Genomic DNA, 22,303 nt, shown 5'->3' with positions numbered 1-22,303 from the left:
CGGATAGGTTAAAACAGCAGTAGGAAGGGTTGGGTCATCCTATGGATAAGAAGAAACTAATGGGTTACTACAGGAAGGTAGGGTAGCTCCCACCACACAAGGGACAAAAAGGCCCATGAGTCAAAGGTAGGGAGGCCTGAATGTATGGGCTCAGGGTAGAGTTTCTAGGCTGTTCTGTAATGACTCAATTTTTCTCTGGTGTTCAAAGACTGGGCTGAGAGGGTTGGGTAGTACAATAGTCCACTGCCAAGCTATGAATGCATCCAGCGATACAGTATGTTTTATTAAGGCACTGTTCTCTAAAGCAGCATGTAGTAGTCACCAACTACTCCCCCTACCACTCCCCCCCATCCAGCTGTATTCTGTTTCATTCATGCTGTTTAAAGATGGGAGCAGTTTTCCTCAAACTACAACTTTCACATTAAACTTAACTTTAGAAAAAAAATTGTGCATGAGAGAGCCTGGTGTTGTGACTGACATGTCTGTAATCTCAGGACTCCAGAGGCAGAGGCACAAGGATGGATGAAAGCTTGAAGTCAGCCTGGTCTATAGAGCAAGTTCCAGGCTAGCTATCTCAGTGGAAAGGGCTTTCTACTGAGTGGTGTGTCTAGTTGGAGAACACAAATCCAGTCAATTACTGACTCCCAATGAAATATTGGACATTTAAATTTGATGGCTTTCCTTTTTCATTACCCGTGATCCTCCCCTCCAGGACAACTCTTCTAGGATAAGACATGTCCCTGAAGTCAGACCTGGATGCCAAGGCTGAGAAAGCAGGGAAACTGTTTTTACGCAGAGCCAAGGTGAAGGTCATTTCTTTGGTGCATGGCTTCTGGCCATTTGCTCTGAGACTGAAGCCCAGAGCCTGCCATGGATCACCTCCTTGAAGGGTTATATTGGCAGCCTCTTCCCCGAAAGCAGAAGTAGGTGTATTCCCCCCCCCCCCCAACCCCATAGTTAATAAGAAAAAAGACACTCAAAAACAGCTTTGTTGTGTGGAAAGAAAAACATCCAATTTAATGTACTGAATGAAGAACTCATCCATGATACATTAGGTTAGTCACTTGTCAGGCCTGGCCAGTCTCAGGAGCAGGTTGCCAGAGTCCAACTCTACCAGCACATGGAGATTTGTTAACAGCAGACCCAGACAGGCAGGTATTAGGCATTTTCTCAGCATCATACTTTCTTAAATTATTTTTCTAATGTTTCCTAATTATCTCAGCACTTCAGTCTACCTAGAAACTGGAAGCTTAACTTTCCTTCTCTCTTCCAAGGAGGATCAGGATCCTTGCCCCAAGTCCCATATCATTGAGGCTGGGTACTTGACTCTTCATTCTTCTGTTTCAATTCTTCTGACTGTTAGCTAGCTGGAGGAGAACTGGGACAGGACTAGGGGCCAGATGTGGTTTGATCTTTGCAGGCCCAAGCTGCATAATGGAGGAACATCTACTTGGGTGGGGTCAGGATTGAGAAAGAATGAGCTTTCTAGTCCATGTCACCTTCAACGGTTCTGGATGAAGGGGAACAGATGGTACAGATGGTGCAGAAGGCCATTGCCTTGTCCTCTGTGATTGGCTGATGCCTTCTTCTCTTCAGCTGGCTGAGCCGCCTCTTTGCAGTATGTTCCCACGGACTTGATACGGGATGCACTTGGAGTGAATTTCAGTGACCGCCCGGTGGTGGTAGTGGTGGTGGTCGGGGCGGTAGCGGCGACGGTGGCAGCGGTGGTGGTGGTGGTGGTGCTGCTGCTGTTATTGTTGGCATTGCAGCATGCCATCTCCCATTCTTCTGCTCCGGACAGTTCCCGCAGGCTCTGAGAAGCACTGGGACGCAGATAGTGGCAAGGCCGGTGGCCAGTGTGATCGCGACGCGTGGGGTCTGCCCCCAAGGCTCCCACCAGCACCTTGATGACCATGTCATGGCCCTGCAGAGCCGCCAGGTGGAGCGGCGTAAGGCCACCGCTGCCGGAGACACTCGCATCAAATGGCAGTCCCTGGCGCTTGGCAAAATTATGCAACAGAATGAGCTCCTCGTGTTGCCCGTGCTTTGCCAGCCAGTGCAGCACGCTGTAGCCAGTAATAGGGTCATTCCGCATCAGCAAGCTGGGCTCAGCTTCCAGCAGCTCCAGCAGCACTTCAAAACGGCCCTCCGCGGCCGCCAGAATCCACGCGTGCTCCTGTGGCTCAAGGCACAATCGGCTGCCGCCCTGTCCGCTTAAGTGGCAGGACCCAGGCGCGGAGGGCTCCAGCTGTTCCTCCGACAGCCACCCAGCGGGAGCCGCCCCCTGCAGCCCCAGAAGCTCCCGCCGAGCCCCCCTCCGGCGTGGCCTGCTCGCCCCAGTCACCGTCAGGGAGTTGTGGAACATAGGCTCCTGGGACAGGGTGGTACTGTCCTCGACGGATTGGCCCTTGTACTTGCCAAAGCTACAGATGTCCTTCCTGTAGGAGCGGATCTGCGGAGCGCTGGGCTCCTTCAACTTGGCTGGCTCGTCCCAAGCCTTGGGCAGTGGGTTCGCGTCTCCTTGGGCCTGGTCCATGATCTTCCCAGCTGCCGCCCGGGGTGGCTCCGATGTCTAGCGTTCATTGGCCTTCCAAGGGCCCCACAGGGAGAGGAACTGGCGCTAGCGGTGGGGAAGGAAGCGTCTTGAGCAACTAGACTCCGAGGGAGGGAGTCAAGAAGGGGAGGAGAAGGACTGGTGGGAGGGAGCAAGCCATGGCAGGGTGCCTTTGTGGGCGGTGGGGGGAGTAGAGGGGTGGGCGGTCCCAGTCTCGTAGTACCTTGTACCAGCCAGGCGCTTACATTCTGGGTACCACTGCACCACCAGCACAACGACCTCAAGACGCAACCGGCTCCAGTCCAAAGGTCCAGGTGAGCAGTAGCCCAGCCTCTGGCACCTGGTTGGCAAACGAGGAAGGGTGTGGGGCAGGTATGTGGTGCTCTAGTCACCCCGATTCTCAGCTTTCCCTCAGCTGCTGAGGTGAAGAGGCCCTAGGTTGCCCTTTCATCTGTGGACTGGGCTGGGATTCCAGTCACAGTCCTCAGGAGCGCGATCTTGGGGCTTCAGGGGCTATCACTGCTCCTCACCCTGTCTTCCTTCACTCTTTTTTTTTCTTTATTAATCACACTTGATTCACTTTGTACCCACCCCCCGTGGTTCCCTCCCTCCTCCAGTCCCAATCCCTCTCTTCCTCCACCTTCTGCACGCATGCCCCTCCCCAAGTCCACTGATAGGGGAGGACTTCTTTTCCTTCCTTCTGATCCTAATCAATTAGATCTCATCAGGAGTGGCTGCATTGTCTTCTTCTGTGGCCTGGTAATGCTGCTTCCCCCTCAGGGGGGGTGGTAATTAAAGAGCAGGCCAATCAGTTCATGTCAGAGACAGTCCCTGTTCCTATTACAATGGAACCCACTTGGATACTGAACTGCCATGGGCTACATCTGTGCAGGGGTCTTAGGTTATCTCCATGCATAGTCCTTGGTTGGAATATCAGTCTCAGGAAAGACCCCTGTGCTCAGATTTTTGGTTCTGTTGCTAAAAAAGTTAAACTGCAAAAAATCAAGTAATCCAATTAAAAAATGGGGAACGGAGCTAAACAGAGAATTCTCTGCAGAGGAATATCGAATGGCAGAGAAACAATTAAAGAAATGCTCAATCTCATTAACCATCAGGGAAATGCAAATTAAAACGACCCTGAGATTTCACCTTACACCCATCAGAATGGCCAAGATGAAAAACTCAAGTGACAACACGTGCTGGAGAGGATGCTGAGAAAGGGGAACCCTCCTCCATTGCTGGTGGGAATGTAAACTTGTACAACCACTCTGGAAAGCAATCTGGCGCTTTCTCAGACAACTAGGAATAGTGCTTCCTCAAGATCCAGCTATACCACTCCTATGTAAAACAGTTTCTCTGTGTGACCTTGGCTCTCCTGGACTCACTTTGTAGTTCAGGCTAGCCTCAAACTCACAGCTATCCGCCTGCCTCTGCCTCCCTGAGTGAGCCACAGCCTGTAAGCAAGAGGGAGCCACAGAAAGCTTTTGAGCAAGGGAGGGACAAAGCTATAATTCAGATTGTGTTTGTGATTTTGGGAGAGGTATAAGCAGGAAACCAAAGTATTCAAGCAGCCCAGATGAGGGTAGGTGGAGACAGAGGCCAAGCCTCTGGGTACAGTGGCACCAGCCATGGACAGGGTCACACAGTAGCTTCTCCTCCTTGCTATTCATATATTTAGGGCCCGCTCTAAATATCTTGAGTGTTCTTTTGTGACAGTATATGAATTTCAACCCATTTTTCAAAAAATATTTCCTTTGTGCTAGACACTTCCATATGCTTTAAATGTGTTAACTTCTTCCCAAGGTCTAAGGAATGAAGAATCACTCCTGCTTTCAGATTGCAGACAAGTTAGACCACTTGCCCAAGGTCACCCAGCAGGAAGTAGCAGAAAATCTGTGTGACACTGTAGCCTTTGTTCTGGCACAAAGTGACTGGCATTCAAGCCAGGTTTATCTGCTGCAAATCAGTCACACAGGAAACAAATTGCAACCAAATGGCCGAGTGTGACAAGCTGACGATATCTTCCACTTGCCCTTCTCTGCTTAGACTAACTTCCTTTCTCTCTTTTAAGTTAATTCATTTATTTGGGGTTATTTTTTATATTAGGGGCTCGTATAATCCATGTTTGGCCTCAATCTCCTGATTCTCCTGCCTCCACCTCTCAAGTAGTGGAATTACATGCTCCTGTCACCATGTCTACCTCTGTTTTGGTTTTTGAGATAGGACTGTTTTACATAGTTCAGGCTACCCTGGTACTCAGGGTATAGCCCTGAATGATCTTGAACTCTCAATAATCCGCCTGCCTCAGGCTCCCATTTCCTTCACACTTCTGTCTATTAAAAGTTTTTCATGTTTTTTAAAAAGCATTTCTATTTATTTATTATGTATACACTGTCTGCCTGCATGTCAGAAGAGGGCAACAGATCTCATTATAGATGGTTGTGAGCCACCATGTGTTTGCCAAGAATTAAACTCAAGACCTCTGGAAGAGCAACCAGTGCTCTTAACCTCTGAGCCATCTCTTCAGCCCCCAGTTCTTCATGTTTTAAGATCAGCCTCAGTATCCACCTTATCCATCCAGCCTCCTCTGGCCCAACCCAAAATGATCCTCTTATTTCCCATCCTCCTGTTTCTATTACCCCATCATCTCCCAGCTTAGAGGGCACTGCTTATTATATTTCTCCTTCTTTCTTTGAAAGGTCAATTAAACTCTTGACTCTTTGATGGCTGTGCCACACTACCCTTGTGCATACTTTGTATGTGTAGAAGAAATAAATAGGTGCTACTTTGCTCAGGTTTGGCAGCCTGGAAAAATGTGATTATGTGTGTATGACTGTGAGTGTGAATATGTGTGTGTGTGTGTGTGTGTTGGAAGAATCTGTGCCAACTCCTATCACTGCATCAGACCAAATCTGTAGGACTTAGCAACTCATTGATTTGCTCGACTTATAAAAGTAAAGAATAGTAGCAATTAAGTTGCTTTTTGCTTGAACCAAATGGCCAAAACTACTTCTTGGCCTCTGTGGACTCCTTAAAGATCAGGCTCAGGCCCAGACTCAGAGTGGACTCCAAGCTTTCATTTTCGAAATGAACTCTGACTGACAAGCAGCCATTCTGCTGCTCTGGAAACTCCCCTTTGTAAAATCTGTAAACAAAAAACCACATGCATGCACACGTACATACTTCCAGAATATGTGAACAGCTGCAGCAGTATTTTCTTTAAATCAAAATGCCAGCATGGAGAAAGCTGGATGGAAAAATGCTTCAACTATTAATATATATATTTTTTGTCACTAAGCACGCAGTTAGCTCCCTTCCTATCAGCATTAATAATATCTCTAGTCCCAGTTCAAAGACCACAAAGGCAGGCACCTGCCCAGCACTACACACCCTTGACACACATGCTCTTGTTGAACTCTATTTTCAGAGGCCAAAGCCACGTTGCCTCTCTGGCAACTTGTTCCATCTTTGCTTCGAAAGTTGTCTCTTACAGCTCCACACCCCAATCCCCACAACCATAGCACTTAAATCTCTATTTCAGCAGCAAAGGAATGGTGTAGAAGAAGTGAGAAATAGAAGGGTTGCGGATCCAGGATGGAACCTAGGTCTCACACATGTTAAACAATTGCTCTACCACTGAGCTACGTCTCTAGCTTGCATCTTTTCCAAACATTGGAAATTATTGGCCCAGAGTTAGAAGGTAGCTATGTGCATCACCATGCTACCAATGCCACACCAAAAGATGACTGCAAGATGGATAATTTGATCTGGGTGAGGTGGTATAAGCCTGTAATCCCAGCATTTGGGGAGGCAGAGGCAGGCAGATCTCTGTGAGTTCAAGGCCAGCTTGGTCTACAAAGTAAGTCCAGGACAGCCAAGGCTACACAGAGATGCCTGGCTTGGGGCAAAAATGGGTAATTTGTATTAATGTTGCTGTAATACCTCTAACGCCTCTGTGGTTTTAAGTATGGATCTGGTACTATGATAATGAACTGAGTTTCAGAGAGCCTCTTGCGATGTTGTATAGGCTGGCTTTTTCCTCAAGATCCTTCTGCTTCAGCCCACTGAGTCTTGGGATTACGGTGTGTTTCACAATGCCTTGCCTAAAAGAAGTCTTTTTGCTGTTGTTTTGAAAAAGGATCTCATTATGTATCCCAGATTGTCTTCAAAAGTGTGATCTTCCTGACTCTGCCCCTCTTCTTTAGATTAGAATTTTTTTCTTCTATGATTTTGTTAAAAATGTTTTGTGGACCTTTGAGCTGTGGTTCTTCTTCTATTTCTATTATTCTTAGGTTTGGTCTTTTCATAGTGTCCCAGATTTCCTGGATGTTTTGGGTCAGGGATTTTTTAGATTTGTCATTTTTTTAAATGCCATATCAATTCCTTCTATCTTATTGTCTATGGCCAAGATTCTCTCTTTCATGTCTTGTATTCTGTTGCTCCTACTTGCATCTGTAGTTCTGGTTTTCTTACCTAGATTTTTCATTTCCAGAATTCCCTCAGTCTGTGCTTTCTTTATTGCTATTTCCATTTTTAGTTCTTAAACAGTTTTGTTTCTTTCAACTTTTTGTCTTTTCTTTCTTTTTTTTTGTTTTGTTGTTGTTGTTGTTTTTTCAAGACAGGGTTTCTTTGTGTTAACTTGGCTGTCCTGGACTTGCTTTGTAGACTGGGCTGGCCTTGAATTCATAGAAATCTGCCTGCCTTCTGGCTTCCTGAGTGCTGGGATTACGGGCATGTGCCACTGTGTCCAGCTTTCCTTGTTTTCTTTAAAGGATTTATTCATTTCCTCTTTAAGGATCTCTACCATCTTCATAAAGTTGGCTTTAAGGTCATTTTCTTGTGCTTCAGCTGTGCTGTAATATTCAGGGCTCACTATGGTAGGATAGCTAGACCCTTGTGATGCCATATTGACTTGGCTGTTGTTGATTGTGTTCTTATGCTAGCATCTAGGCATCTGGGTTTGGGGTGATTATAGGTGTAGGTACTTATTTCTGAGTTTGTTGTTGTTGGATGGGTGGTTTGTTTCTTGTTTTTTGTTTCCTCTCTGGTCTTCTGGTCTGTGTAGCCTGTGGTTCTCTGCCTGAGTTGGAAGCTGGACTTCTGGTGGCCAGTGCCATAGGAGGTCTAGCAGGGGGTCTGCACTCCAGTTGGGGGTTGGAGTTCTGGCAACTGCTGTGACTTTTGGTCCATCAGTGAGTCTCCACCTGAGTCTCCTAAGCTCTTCTTTTGGCTGGTGTGACCTTCACTTGAGCAGGGTCTGGACTTGAATTTTCTGTGTAACTTAGCCTCGCCTCAAACTTGTCATCCCTCTGAAGTCTGGGATTATAGGCATGAAGGAATGCACTTTGAGAAAGTCTTAATTTTGTACCATGAACTGTATTGTTGAGTCACATATTTCGGTTTTTAACACCTTTGTTTCTTAGGGTAGGGGAATCCTATCAGAGCAACCCTTCATCTATATAAAAGATTCTGCATTTTGAGGTTTAGTTTTATACATTTGTATTACATTTATTTGTGTGGGGGGTGAGGAGGGAGTGGGTGGCAGAGAACAACTTTCAGAAGCCAGTTCTCTCTTTTTACTATGTGAGTCCTGGGGATCAAACTAGAGTTTTCAGCCTTGGTGGTAAGCACTGTTACCCTTGGGTCATCTGACCAGCCCTGGATTTTTTGTCTCTGTGTGTCTTTATTTGTTTGTATGTTTCCTATTGTTTTTTGCACTCTACTAGTCAGAGCAACTTTCTGCTCAGTGTTTCTATATTTTAAAAAATCAGTTTTGATCATAATATATCTTCTCCCTTATGTTTTCCCTTAGACCAGAAAAAGAGTGTGCTGAGGATTATCATCTTAATAGATTCTAGCAAATACAAATCTGCAATTTGGGAGACATTTATCTTAGCTGCAGAAAACACTTCCCATGCCATGTCTTTTTGGTATAATACTGATTGTTCAAGTCATCAACATTAATTTTAGATGTCTCCCAACAGCGTTTTGTGAAAAAAGGAATGCATTTCAGTTTGTCACCACAGTGTTTCATGGACATTATTTTGACTGTTTTAACAATGATAAGCAAAATAGATGTATCCCCAAAGGACTGAATGAACGTTTGTCTTTTTGTTACTAAACCAACGGCTCAGTGGGGGATGCTTAGTAGTAGAGCACATACCCCAGCATCATTTATCAGACCTGGGTTTTCCAACACTGGGGAAAAAAGCTTTTTCTATACAAACATCTTTCTTTGATTTCTCTGTCCTAGACTCACTTTGTAGACAAGCATCTTTACTAGAAAAACAAAACAAAACACAATTTTCTTTCTTTCTTTCTTTTTTTTTTTTTTTAAGACAGGGTCTCATATAGCCACCAAAGGATGTACACAAACTTATCTCAACTTTTCTGATGAAACCTATGTTTATGGTGTTTTTACAAAGATGTTTGACCACTGTAGCTAGCCTATGGGATTTTGCATGAAGGAAAGAAGTGGTTTTGTCAGAATGCCTCCTGGCTGAAGTGGGTGTCCCATGCTTTCTTGTAGAAGAGATTATGTTATGAACCCTTGCTGAGGACCTTCTCCTCCTGGTTGGGGTGACTTGAGTGGCAGCAGAGCTTAGAATCTCCTTCTTCCTCCTCCACCACCACTTAGAGAAGATCTAATGGCTTATGGCAGGAGAGGAAGGCCTAGAGACCACTATGATGGCAGTGCTGATGAAACTGAGGAGTGCAATATACACATGCAGCCCATCAGGATGGTAAATGGCTTATCCACCACAGGGTCATTCTGGTTATGTTTATTCCTATACAGGTGTTTGTGGCTCCTATGATAATATTGGTGGAACTATTACTACTACAAAAGTAACTACTCCCAAAGATTTGGCCAGATCTATTATTGACAAAGGTGATCAGTGGATTTAACAAAGCTGTCATGAGTTGAGAGCTTCAATCAAAATTGATGAGCCTTGATTTAAAAAAAAAAAAAGGATCATTACCATTACAAAGGAACAGGTACAGAACACATACTGTTGTGGTTTGAATGAGAATGGCCTGCCTAGGCTCATATAATATTTGCATGCTTAGACCTTGTATTATGTCCTTGTTGGAGTAGGCGTGTCCTTGTTGAAGGAAGTATGTCATTGGGGGTGGGCTTTGAAATTTCAAAAGCCCAGGTCAGGCCCAGTGTCTTTGCCTGCTGCCTCTGGATCTAGATGAGAAACTTCTCCAGCACCATATCTGCATGCAGTTATGCTCCCTGCCATGATGATAATGGACTAAACATCTGAAGCTCTAAGCAAGCCTCCAATTAATGCTTCAGGGTTGCCGTGGCCATGATGTTTCTTCACAGCAATAGAATGGTGACCAGCATGAAGCAGTATGCAGATGACGTAGAATTCTAATTCAAAAAAAGTTTTTTGGTTTTTTTTTTTATAGTGTGAAGCAGTATTCTGAAAACTTTTTCAAGAATAGTGAAGGGCTGAAGGAGCCCTGCATCTTTACTACTGTCTGTTTCTGTTTAAAAAGCCAGCATTCCCCGGCTTCACAGGTGTTCTGCATCTGAGGTGTAGTGAAAGTGCTGCCATTCACTAGATGGGAGGTTTTAGTACCTTACACACAGGGTTAGGGGAAGGACATGCAAAAACTAACAGTGGAATTTTAGAACAGCAACAGAGTGAGTGTATTTTATTTTATTTTTTTATTGTTGGTGGCTTAAGACATCCATCCTGTGTAATTATTGTGAACACCTTGCTTTGTAGTCACAGTAACATTGGGGAGGTGGGACAAAGAGGAGATGAATAGTCCACATGTCCCTGGCATTTGTTCAGAGCAGTGTGAAGAATGTAGTGCTCTTTTGTAAGTGCTCTTTTGTTTTATCATTTTTAAAATAAATTTAGTGAATAGAAAAATTATATGTTATGTATATGCTATGGTATAAAAGGTCAGCATGCAGCCAGATGGTGATGGCACACACCTGTAATCTCAGCACTTGGGAGGCAGAGGCAGGTGGATATCTCTGAGTTTGAGGCCAGTCTGGTCTACAAAGCAAGTTTCAGGATAGCCAAGGCTACACAGAGAAACCTTGTCTCAAAAAACCAAAAAAATAAAAAAAAGAAAGAAGAGAGGAAAGGAAAGAGAAAGAAAGAAAGAAAGAAAGAAAGAAAGAAAGAAAAGAAAGAAAGGAAAAAAGATCAGCAGGCTTGAAGGCAGCCTTTCTTATGTGATAAGCCATTATCTCTGGCCCCTGGCTTCAAACTCTTGATCCTCCTGCTTTCCCCACAAGAGCTGGATCACAGATGTGTGCCACCACACCCAGCTGATTTCTTATCAGAACCAGTTTGTTCATTACTTTTGCTTTGTAATGCGGCCACTGAAAAGCTAAGAGCAGGAGTGGGAGCTGCACCCTTTCTGCCATTTCCTCTTGCCCACTCTCCCTGTGTTCTTCATAGTTTCTCAAGTAGGCTGTGCTTTCCTGGTAGGAATCTTTCAATCAACTTTTCCACTTGGGAAGGACTGGTTTATGTAAAAATCAAATGATATAATTTGTGAATTCACAGGTAAATACAGAAATTGCACAACTTTGGGACATGCTAAAAATAAAATGATATAGAATGGACACCCAACTTTGATGTTGTTACTTCTGGTCCCCCTTCACTCTGATGCACAATAACCATCTTACAAAGGGACTGAGTGAGGGAACCTTTGGCAACCCATGTTTTGGGTACGTTTAATTATACATATATATTAAGATTTATTTAATTTATGTGTATGTATACATGTGTCTTTTTCTGAGTGTATGTGCACATGTGTGTACAGGTGCCCATAAAGGCCTGAGGAGGGTGTTGAATCCTTTGGAGCTGGAGTTACAGGTGGCTGTAAGCCACCAAACATGGGCGCTGGGAACCAAACTCAGGTCCTATGGAAGAGTAGCAAGTGCTCTTAACTGCTGAGCCATCATCTATTCAGCCCATTGCTTGCTTGCTTGCTTGCTTGAATGATTGATTTGCTACCAAACACATTTAAGTAGATTTCCTAATATTTTCTTCCCATGCCTCAATGAATCCTTTCTTGTATACTCCATTTTAGAGACAGTTGGTTTAGTATATCAAGGCCACTTTCCAAATACTGTGCCTCGACATGGTGGCACATGCCTTGTAATCTCAGCAATTGGGAGGTACAGGCAGGAGGACCTTGAGTTTGAACCAGCCTGGGCTACATAGCAAGTTCCAGGCTTGCCTGGGCCATGCAAACACCCTCAATTTCAAGCAATAAAACAAGAACAGATATGGTAACTGGCTACTGACAAATGAAAAAACTAAGTCAGGAACTAGGGTGAGGTGGGGACAGTATTCAAATACTAGTGTTGACCTCAGTGCTTCTGTTCCTTCTGGTTAATTAAATCACATGTTTCTGGTTTCTGACACTCAAGTGGAGTAATATTTCTTAATTGTACTGTCTCATCAGGAAGTGCCTTTCCTTCTGTGTAGAGTATGGCAGAGTAGGGGTTAGGATTAGGGCAAAGTTGGGCATTGCCAATGCTATGTGTGTGACACAGTGCTAAGCGTTCAGTTCCCTTTTGTATTCAGGAGACAGCTCTGGGAAGAGGCTTACCCAACAGACCCCAAATGCAATATCTCCTAAAAAAACACAGAAGCAGTATCACTAGTATGAGTCAGTTGTGTGCTAGGTACTGTGTTGCCTCCTATGCTTCTATCTCACTGGATTCTCACAGCAGCTTTAGAAGAACAGGGTTGTCAGGCTTGAAGAGATGATGGCTCAGCTGTTAAGAGCATGTTGCTGCTCCTGCAGACTACCCAAATTCTGTTCCTAGCACCCACATTGGATGTCTCACAAATGCCGGTAACACCAGCTCCAGAAGATGCAACACCTTCTGGCCTCCATAGGCACACACATGCACACTTGTGCATACCCACAGAGAACTAAAAAGAAAATTAACTTTAAAAAGAGAAATTGTGTATTATCCCCATTTTTTAGATGCACAACTGAGGTTTAGAGGGAGTAGCATGTCAGAGGCCACTGATAACAAACGGCAGGACACATACTAATAGATCCGGTAACCTTCTTGAGATGGAGAACAGACAGAATTGCCTTTCTTATGCAAATGGCCTCTAGACACACCCCAAAAAATGGTGCAGACTTTGAATTGTTGACTCACTGATGAGATAAGAAAGGAAACTGGGACTAGTGGGATTGCTCAGGCAGTAAAAGCAGAGCCTGACAACCTGAGTTCAATCCTTGGAACTCTCATGGTGGAAGGAGAGAACCAAATCCCACAAGTTGCCCTGGCTTACACACATGCGCACGCTCACACACACTCATATACACACTGTGGCACTGCCCCCATACAAATGTAATTTTCAAAAAGAAACTAGAATGCTAGGTATTACATGACATAATTTTTTTAAAAAGAGAGATTAACTGGTTCTCAAAGCTAGGATGTAATATATAGATAGATATAGATGATAGAGTATATATATATATATATATATATATATATAGAGAGAGAGAGAGAGAGAGAGAGAGAGAGAGAGAGTTTTGAGTTCTAGCTCCCTACAGGAAATGACATACGTGGAATAAAAAAAAGATCTACGCCAGAAGCCCTGGCCCCGGGGTTGGTGAATTGTGGTGTTTTTATGAGCAACACAAGAACATTATAGAAGTGTGATAATGCTATAGTACCAAAGAATGTTATCAACATCTTTTGAGATTTTTAAGCTTTTGCTGTTTCTGACATAAACTCTCTCTGTCTACTCAAGGCTAGACTCAAACTCACTATGTTGTCTAGGCCAGCCTCAAACTCATGGCAATCCTCCATCCTCAACTGAGATTGAGAGACCAAAAGAATTAAAAATTAGGTTTCTTGGGGTACTGAGCTAAAATGTTTAAAACAGATCAGGCTAGTTGATCTTGCTGCTTCTAGGAATATCCAGCCAGCTGCAGGGAAGAGCTGACCCTGCTGATCATTAGAGATAGCGTTGCCAGGAAACCGGCCCTGATGGCCTTGCTCCTGGAGATAATTGCCCCCTCTTCCTTAGCAGCAGTCTAGCAGTCCAGGACAGGACTGAAACCCAAGGCCAGCACAGGACAGGACTGAAGCCCAAGGTCAACTGTTTCCCTTCACAGAGCCCCTCCTCCCCTGGCAAAAGAGAACCAAAAAAAAGCTGGGACTGTTCATGGTCCTAGCACTTTCCCATAGCATACAGTTTATGAAACCTTTTTCTGTATTAACTAATAGAAGCTTGCCAGGCTAGACTCCCCACTTTGGATGTACTGGGAGGGATGGGAACCTATAAATCACCCACAATCCAGATCTCAGGGCTCTCAGCTGGATACCAATGCGGTGCTGTCTGTGAGAGTCCAGCTCAAGCTGAGAATAAAGAAACTCATGTGTTTTGCAACAGACTCGACTCCTGGTGGTTTTTTGGTAATCTTGAGAATCGGGCGCAGCAAAATCACAGGTGTGAGCTGCTATGCTTGGCACAAGCTTTAAAAAATTATTTTCTAAAGTATCTGCTGCTGACAGTGGACATTTGGGACATGAAGCAAAAACTTTTCCTTCTAGTACACATTTAGAGAAGCATTGGCATCGACATTGGCACTGGTCTGTCACTTTGAGAACAAGAGCAATCAATGTCAAGTAAGGGAAGTAGCGATCTGCCTGAGAGTGGTTTCCCGAGTGAGTTTGGAAATAATATGATCTCTCATGAGTTGAACCTGAAGAGGGTTTGTGAAGGGCAGTGAAGCCTGACCTTATTCCTCTTGGGAGATTTCTAACAACAGGGTGCTTGACTGAAGAGTAAGTCTAGCCTGCATTTCAATTACTCCTTCTGTAGTACTCCAGCTAGCTGCTATGAACAGAGAATATCAGTGTGCTGCCCTCTGATCAGCCATGCACTCAGTGTCAGGTGGACCTCACCATCTCTCTGGATATGGCTAGGCACAATGCAACTGATGGCTACATGGCTGAACAGACAGTACATTTCTGGAAAGTGGAATTTGAAGTTTAAAGAGCTAAGGGTCTGAGCAGGTACTCAGACTCCAGCACCTCCCTCATACCTTCTGCCATGCACATGCTGACACCCCAGCCCTGCTTCCCCACAGCTCTGCTTGACCACTCTCACCCTAGCTTCATTTCTTTCTACTCATAGTACCCCAGAATCAGAATGCTCAGCCTCACACTTTATCATTTCCTATCTTGACTGGGTCTCAAGTGACTTCTGTCTCAATTCTACATCTAGGTTAGTGTCACAAAGTGAGCACAGTGAGAAAAGACAAAGATTTGAGCAACCAGAACTGGAGTGGATAGAAGAGTAGGACTTAGAGGTGTTGGGGGCTTACAGTCCATGGTAAGGATGGAGTGAGGCAAAGCACCAGATGGCTGGGTTGGAGCTCCTGATCTTTCTTTGGGCTAGAGCCTGGAGCTGGGTAAAGCCTTCAAGTAACGGTTATTTGATTAGCAAATGTAGCTCTGGAGTGGAATGCAGGCAAGAATATGTCTTTGTTGTTGTTTATTTTTGGGTTTTGTTTGGTTTTGATTTGTTGTTCTGTTTTGTTTTTCAAGACAGGCTTTCTTCATGTAGCTCTGGCTGTCCTGGAACTTGCTCTGTAGATCAGGCTAGCCTCATGCTCACAGAAATCTTCCTGCCTCTGCCTCCCTGAGTACTGGCATTTCAGACATGCACCACCATGCCTGGCTGATGTCTTCTTTCTTAGCCTGGTACCCCAAACCTTTTAAGACATACATTCATTATACTGATTAAAGGTAACAACAGAGCTGCCAAGATGGCTCAGTTGGTGCTTGCGGCCAAGCCTGAGGACCTCAGTTTAATCCATAAAACTACACGGTGGTAGGAGAGAACCAATTGGCACTAGCTGTCTCCTGATTTCTACATATGTGTTTTAATATGCAGGACTATACCCATACACTGCATAAACACAAAATAAATAAAAATGTAATAAAAACAACTTTAAAAAGCTTGCACTAAGTGAGTTCTTTCAACCTGTTAGCCACTGCTCTAACTTTAAGTCTTCAAATAGACCTTAACAGCTGGTTCTCTTATCACCCCCATTTTCCAGATACGGAAACTGCGGCACAGAGTAGTTAGGTGACTTGCCTGAGACCATACAGCTAGTATGTAGTGAGGCAATGTAACCCTAGTTCAGGCTCAGCTCAGAGCTGATAGTCTGCAATATTTGCCTTGTGGTAGGGACTTTCAACGCATTGACTCAATGGCATGGTTCTGATGATGAGTATCCAGTCACACAGGTATTCAATAGGGAGAGTATTCTGATCACCATTATCTTCCTGGTGGCACATGTGACTGTATCATCTAGGCCTTGGGGTTCTGGATGCTCATCTGAGACACCATAGCTGCCTCATGTGACACAAACCGTAGGAAATAGACCTCTAACTGGAGTCATTCTAGCGACCCGAGGCTGTTGTCTGCTGCTTTTTTGGTGGTTTTGGTTTTGTTTGAAACCGAGTATCTCTGGGGTACAGAGCTAAACAGAGAATTCTCTGTAGAGGAATATAGAATGACAGAGAAACACTTAAAGAGATGCTCAATGTCCTTAGCCATCAGGGAGATGCAAATTAAAACGACCCTGAGATTTCACCTTATACCCATCAAAATGGCTAAGATCAAAAACTCAAGTGACAACACATGCTGGAGAGGTTGTGGAGAAAAGGGAACCTTCCTCCACTGCTGGTGGAAATGTAAACTGGTACAACCACTTTGGAAGTCAATCTGGCGCTTTCTCAGACAATTAGGAATAGTGCTTCCTTAAGATCCAGCTATACCACTCCTAAGCATATACCCAAAATTTGTTCAAGCACACAAGGACATTTGCTCAACCATGTTTGTAGCAGCTTTATTTGTAAGAGCCAGAACCTGGAAACAACCCAGATGTCCATCAATGGAGGAATGGATACAGAAAATGTGGTATTTTTACACAATGGAATACTACTCAGCAATCAAAAATGAGGAAATCATGAAATTTGCAGGCAAATGGTGGGATCTAGAAAAGATCATTCTGAGTGAAATATCCCAGAATGAAAAAGAAAAACACGGTATATACTCACTTATATAGACCTATAAGATATGATAAACATAATGAAATCTATGTACCTAAAGAAGATAAACAAGACCTCCCCCCTGAGGGGGAAGCAGCATTACCAGGCCACAGAAGAAGACAATGCAGCCACTCCTGATGAGACCTAATTGACTAGGATCAGAAGGAAGGAAAAGAAGACCTCCTCTATCAGTGGACCTGGGGAGGGGCATGCATGCAGAGAGTGGAAGAAAGGAGGGACTGGGACAGGAAGAGGGAGGGAACCACAGGGGGGGATACAAAGTGAATAAAGTGTAATTAATAAAGAATTTAAAAAAAGAAGTTAAGAAAGAGGACCCGGGGTAAGATGATCAATCCTCACTTAGAAAGACAAATGAGAGGTGCATTGGACATAGGAGAAAACAAGTAACAGGACAGGAGCCTACCGCAGAAGGCTCCTGAAAGACTCTACCTAGCAGTGTATCAAAGCAGATACTAAGACTCATAACCAAACCTTGGGCAGAGTGCAGGGAATCATATGAAAGAAGGGAAAGTTAGTAAGACATGGAGAGAACAGGAGCTCCACAAGGACCAAATATATCAGGGGTCTTTTCAGAGACTGACACTCCACTCCACCAAGGACCATGTATGGATATAACCTAGAACCTCTGCTCGGATGAAGCCCGTGGTAGCTCAGTAACCAATTGGTTTCCCTAGTAAGGGGAACAGGGACTATTTCTGACAGGAATTCAATGGCAGGCTCTTTTACCTCCCCATCCCCCAAGGGAGGAGCAGTCCTGCTAGGCCACAGAGGAGGACTTTGCATCCAGTCCTGAAGATACCTGATAAAACAGGGTCAGATGAAAGGGGAGGAGGTCCTCCCCAATCAGTGGACTTGGAAAGGGGCAGGGAGGAGATGAGGGAGGAAGGGAGGGTTTGGGAGGGAAATGAGGGAGTGGGAAACAGCTGGGATACAGATTTAATAAAATGTAACTAATAATAAAAACTAATAATAAAAAAAAAGAAAAGAAAGAAAGAAAGAAACTGAGTATCTCTATGTAGCTCTAACTGTTCTGGAACTCACTATTAGACCAGGCTAGCCTCTTACACAGGCCTACCTGTCTACTTCCCAAGTGTGACAGCCCACCCCGCATGATGTTTTTTTGATGGCAGTCTGCGTGTGGATAGGTTGTGTTTGCCTAAACCATTCTGACTTCAAATGTGAAGAATCTGGTGCAATAGTCACTTGAAGCATTGCTGACTGTGTTCTCTTATCATCTAGAGATCAAGAAATAGGGCCTGTGTCTTTATTGACACTGAGTCTGCAATTGTCATCTGTGCTTTCTGTGGTCTTAGAAAGCTGTATTGGGGCTGGAGAGATGACTCAGTGGTCAAGAGCACTTCCTGTTCTTCCAGAGGACTCTAGTTCAGTTCCCAGCCTCCACATCAGGTGGGCTCACACCCTCCTGCATCTCTGCTTCCAGATCTGTCCCTTCTTCCAGAGGCTGATTTTGACCTACACAAAGACCTTGCCCTAATAGTTATCCGATTAAAAAAAAAATATTTGTTTTGTGTGTATGTGTGTGTGTGACTTTATACCAAATGTGGTTGATGCCCATGGAAGCCAGAAGAGGGAGTCAAAATACCCTAGATCTAAAATTATAAAGTTTTGAGCCACCTGAAATGGGTGCAGGGAACTGAACCCAGGGCCTCTGGAAGATAAGCCCATGCTCTTAACCACTGAGCCATTTCCTTTGCCCCAAAGACATTTTTGTTTGTTTGTTTGCTTGAGAATTTCATACATACATATGTGTTTGATCAAATATACCTCCCTAATCTCACCCTCCAATTTTTTCCAACCCACACAATGTTTTTTTAAAGGGTATCTCTCCAATAAACTCGCTGTCACAAAGCTGTAATTTCTTCAGATCTTAGCTTGCTATCAGCCCAGTTCATCTGCAGCAGTAGCTCCAACTGCCACCCAGATGTAGCTTCAAGTAGACAGCTGCTGTGCTTGGCCATGCTCTCACCTGCCCCCTTTGTCTATTTTGCCAGCCCCTGGACAAATGGTCCTAATTCTTTTCAGGACAGCCCTTGCCAGTGGTGGCTGTTTCTCCTGGCATCACTCACTGATTTTCTTCCAGCAGGCTGCTGGATACAACTAGGCAAGATCTACTTCTCTCCTTCTAAGATTTCAATGACAGACTAAAATTCCATTCCACAGAGGTCCTCCTTAAGAACTAATGTGTTTATGAGGCTCTCATCGAACATGAGTGAGTGGCTTTGGGCAAGAGTGACCCTAAAACAGCCTCACTGGAAGCTCTGCACCCAGTGGGGATGATGACACCCCCATGGCTGCTTAAGTGAAACTTCCAGCCCCTAGTCTTATTCAGCCTATATTATCTAGCTACTTCCTGAGACCCTCAAGTTCACTTGCATAAAAGCTAGTTGGATCCTCAGGTGAGGGGCCATGACACTCCTACTCTCTCCCTCTCCAAGGGACTGTCAATAGTCATCAAGCCCAGCTGTGACGTTTTTCTGCAAGCACACACAGTTGGTATTATGAAGATGACAGCAGTTTGGCTCACAGGATGTTGCAGTATTACAACCACTGTTCTCTGGAGCAAAAGCAGGCAGATGGTCCACCCCGGTGCCTTGTGGAACCCCTCACGGAATACTTGGCTCTAAGTGGGGTTTCTCCATGAGCATAGGTGGCTGCCAGCTGGCCAGCTCTGCAGTAACTACCTAGGAGAGCTGCTAAGGGCTAGCCTGGACCACCAGTGCTGAAGCACACCACCACCACCAAAACCACTGCCACCACCACACCTGCTCCCTAGGGAAGACTCCTATTTCCATACTTGGAAGTGGTTCTCCAGTCAGGAATTCACTACTCCTTGTGTGTTCAAAGCTGGCAGAAATGGACAGCTGTGGGTGAGGTGGGATGAACTTGTGTTTGGAGTCCAGTGCCTGCCAGTCATCAGCTGTGGGTCCTTAAGACAATGATTTTATCTTTCTGAGCCTCCATTTTCCCATCTGAAAACTGGACATAACAATTATGCCTTTCTTGCTTCAGAAGCTTCTCGAGAGCATCCATTTTGATAGGTGAACAGTGATTTCAAAGGCTGTTGCAGTTGCTAAGAGGTGGGGGTGGCAGCATTTCAACCAAGTCCTAAATCACAGATTTCTTTCTGTGGAAACAGATACCATTCCCTATTCAGTCTCTGAATTGTTCAAGTTCACACAAAGAAGTGTCCCCACTGCTCTGGTATCTGCCTCCACTCCTACTCACAGAAGCCTGCTGTTCTTCATCCTTATCTCTATTACTGGAAATGAGGCAGGCCCTCCCTCATGCTAGGCAAGTGTGCTATCACTGAGATATAACAGTAGCTCTATTTTCCCTCTTTAAAAAACATGCCCCAGATAGGCACTCAAATGACTGTGATCCCAGCACTCAGGAGGCTGAAGCAGGAGGTGTCGATTATCTTAGGGCCTTTGTACTGGGCTGTTTCCCTTTCATGGTATCCTGAGATTTCACCTCAAACCCATCAGAATGGCTAAGATCAAAAACTCAAGTGACAACACATACTGGAGAGGATGTGGAGAAAGGAAACCTTCCTCCATTGCTGGTGGGAATGTAAACTCGTACAACCACTTTGGAAATCAATCTGGCACTTTCTCAGACAACTAGGACTAGCCCTTCCTCAAGATCCAGCTATATCACTCCTAGGCATATATCCAAAAAATGCTCAAGTACACAACAAGGACATTTGTTCAACCATGTTTGTAGCAGCTTTATTTGTGATAGCCAGAACCTGGAAACAACCCAGATGTCCCTAAGTTGAGAAATGAACACAGAAATTGTGGTATTTTTACACAATGGATTACTACTTAACAATCAAAAATGAGGAAATCATGAAATTTGCAGGCAAATGGTGGAATCTAGAAAAGATCATCCTGAGTGAGGTATCCCAGAAGCAAAAAGACACATATGGTATATACTCACTTATAAGTGGATATTAGACATATAATATAGGATAATCATACTAAAATCTGTACACCTAAGGAAGCTAAGCAAGAAGGAGGCCCCTGAATAAGATAATGAGTCTTCACTCAAAAAAGCAAATGAGACAGACATCAGAAGAGGGAGAAAACAGGGAATAGGACAGGAGCCTAACACAGACAGCCTCTGAAAGAATCCACCTAGCAGGGTTTCAAAACATGCTGAGATTCATAGCCAAACTTTGGGCAGAGTGCAGGGAATCTTATGAAAGAAGGGGACGATAGAAAGACCTGGAGGGAACAGGTGCTCCACAAGGAGAGCAACAGAACCAAAAAATCTGGACACAGGGGTCTTTTCTGAGACTGATACTCCAAATAAGGACCATGCATGGAGATACCTTAGAACCCCTGAATAGAAGTAGCCATGGCAGCTCAGAGTAAAAGAGGGTTCCCCAATAACAGGAACAGGGACCGTCTCTGACATGAACTCAGGGGCTGGCTCTTTGATCATCTCAACCTGAGGGGGAAGCAGCCTTACCAGTCCTCAGAGGAAGACAATGAAGTCAGTCCTGATGAGACCTGATAGACAAGGGTCAGATGGAAGGGGAGGAGGCCCTCCCCTATCATTGGGCTGGGGGAGGGTCATAGGAGAAGAAGAGGGGAGGAGGATGGGATTGAGAAGGGATGAGGGAGGGGGCTACAGCTGGGATACAAAGTGAATAAACTGTAATTAATAAAAATTTAAAAAATTAAATAAATGCGAACCTGGAGGTAGTTGCATGGTTTGGCCACAAGGGGGCAGCAAAGCAATCTACGCAGATGAAAGCTAGGCAGTCTTGGGTTGAAAACTAGTAGGGAGGGCATCTTAACTATTGCAATAAATGTGGATCAACCAGCAGATCTTTAAATAATTGTGCACCACCCACACCAAGGTCAACATATGAAAAAGAAAGCATAGTTAAGTCTCAGTTCAACTTCTTACTATGCTTTTGGTTCCCTTATGACCTATTTGACTTTTAGTTCCTTCAGCCAAATAAACTAAGATAGGGAGAACTTCCCTTTGTGCAGCTGTGTTGACAATGAATGGAAATGATTAAAATAATATGTGAATCCGGCAAGATGGTTCAGCAGTAAGGGCACTTGCCACCAAGTCTGACAATATGAGGCAGAGATAGATCTCCGTGAGTTTGAGGCTAAGCTGGCCTACATAGCAAGTTTCAGGACAGCTGGAGCTAGCTACATTGTGAGTCTCTGTCTCGATAGATAGATAGATAGATAGATAGATAGATAGATAGATAGATAGATAGATAGATAGATAGATAGATAGATAGATAGATAGATAGATAGATAGATGACAGACAGACAAATAGATAGATTCTACACATCAGTGGTATGCTATATGGTTTTATTACCCCATTCATATTTTAGTAGCGTATATTAATTATACATAATGAATTTCATTATGAGCTTTTTGAGACAGGATCTCTCTATATATCAGTGGTTCTCAACTGTAGGTTGCAACTCCTTTGAGGTTGATGACCCTTTCACAGGGGTCCTACATCAGATATCCTGAATATCTGATACATTACAATAGCAAAATTACAGTTGTGAAGTAAGAACAAAAATAATTTTATAGCTGGGGCCACCACAACACGAGGAACTGTATTAAAGGCTCTCAGCATTAGGAAGGTTGAG

The 22,303-nt window shown here is 44.3% G+C and overlaps 1 protein-coding gene across 1 annotated transcript; it reads right to left on the bottom strand.

The window, feature by feature from the left end:
• Positions 1-987: 987 nt before the first annotated feature.
• Sowahd (sosondowah ankyrin repeat domain family member D) lies at positions 988-2,812 on the bottom strand. The gene has a single exon (XM_021661024.2). The coding sequence runs from the start codon at positions 2,534-2,536 to the stop codon at positions 1,502-1,504; it is 1,035 nt and encodes a 344-aa protein (XP_021516699.1). The 5' UTR covers positions 2,537-2,812; the 3' UTR covers positions 988-1,501.
• Between the last annotated feature and the right edge of the window lie 19,491 nt (positions 2,813-22,303).

The sequence above is a fragment of the Meriones unguiculatus genome, chromosome X, assembly GCF_030254825.1.
Source record: "Meriones unguiculatus strain TT.TT164.6M chromosome X, Bangor_MerUng_6.1, whole genome shotgun sequence".
Taxonomy (NCBI): Eukaryota; Metazoa; Chordata; class Mammalia; order Rodentia; family Muridae; genus Meriones; species Meriones unguiculatus.
Note: the sequence above shows the minus strand (reverse complement) of the source record. Positions and strands in the feature narration are given on the sequence as shown.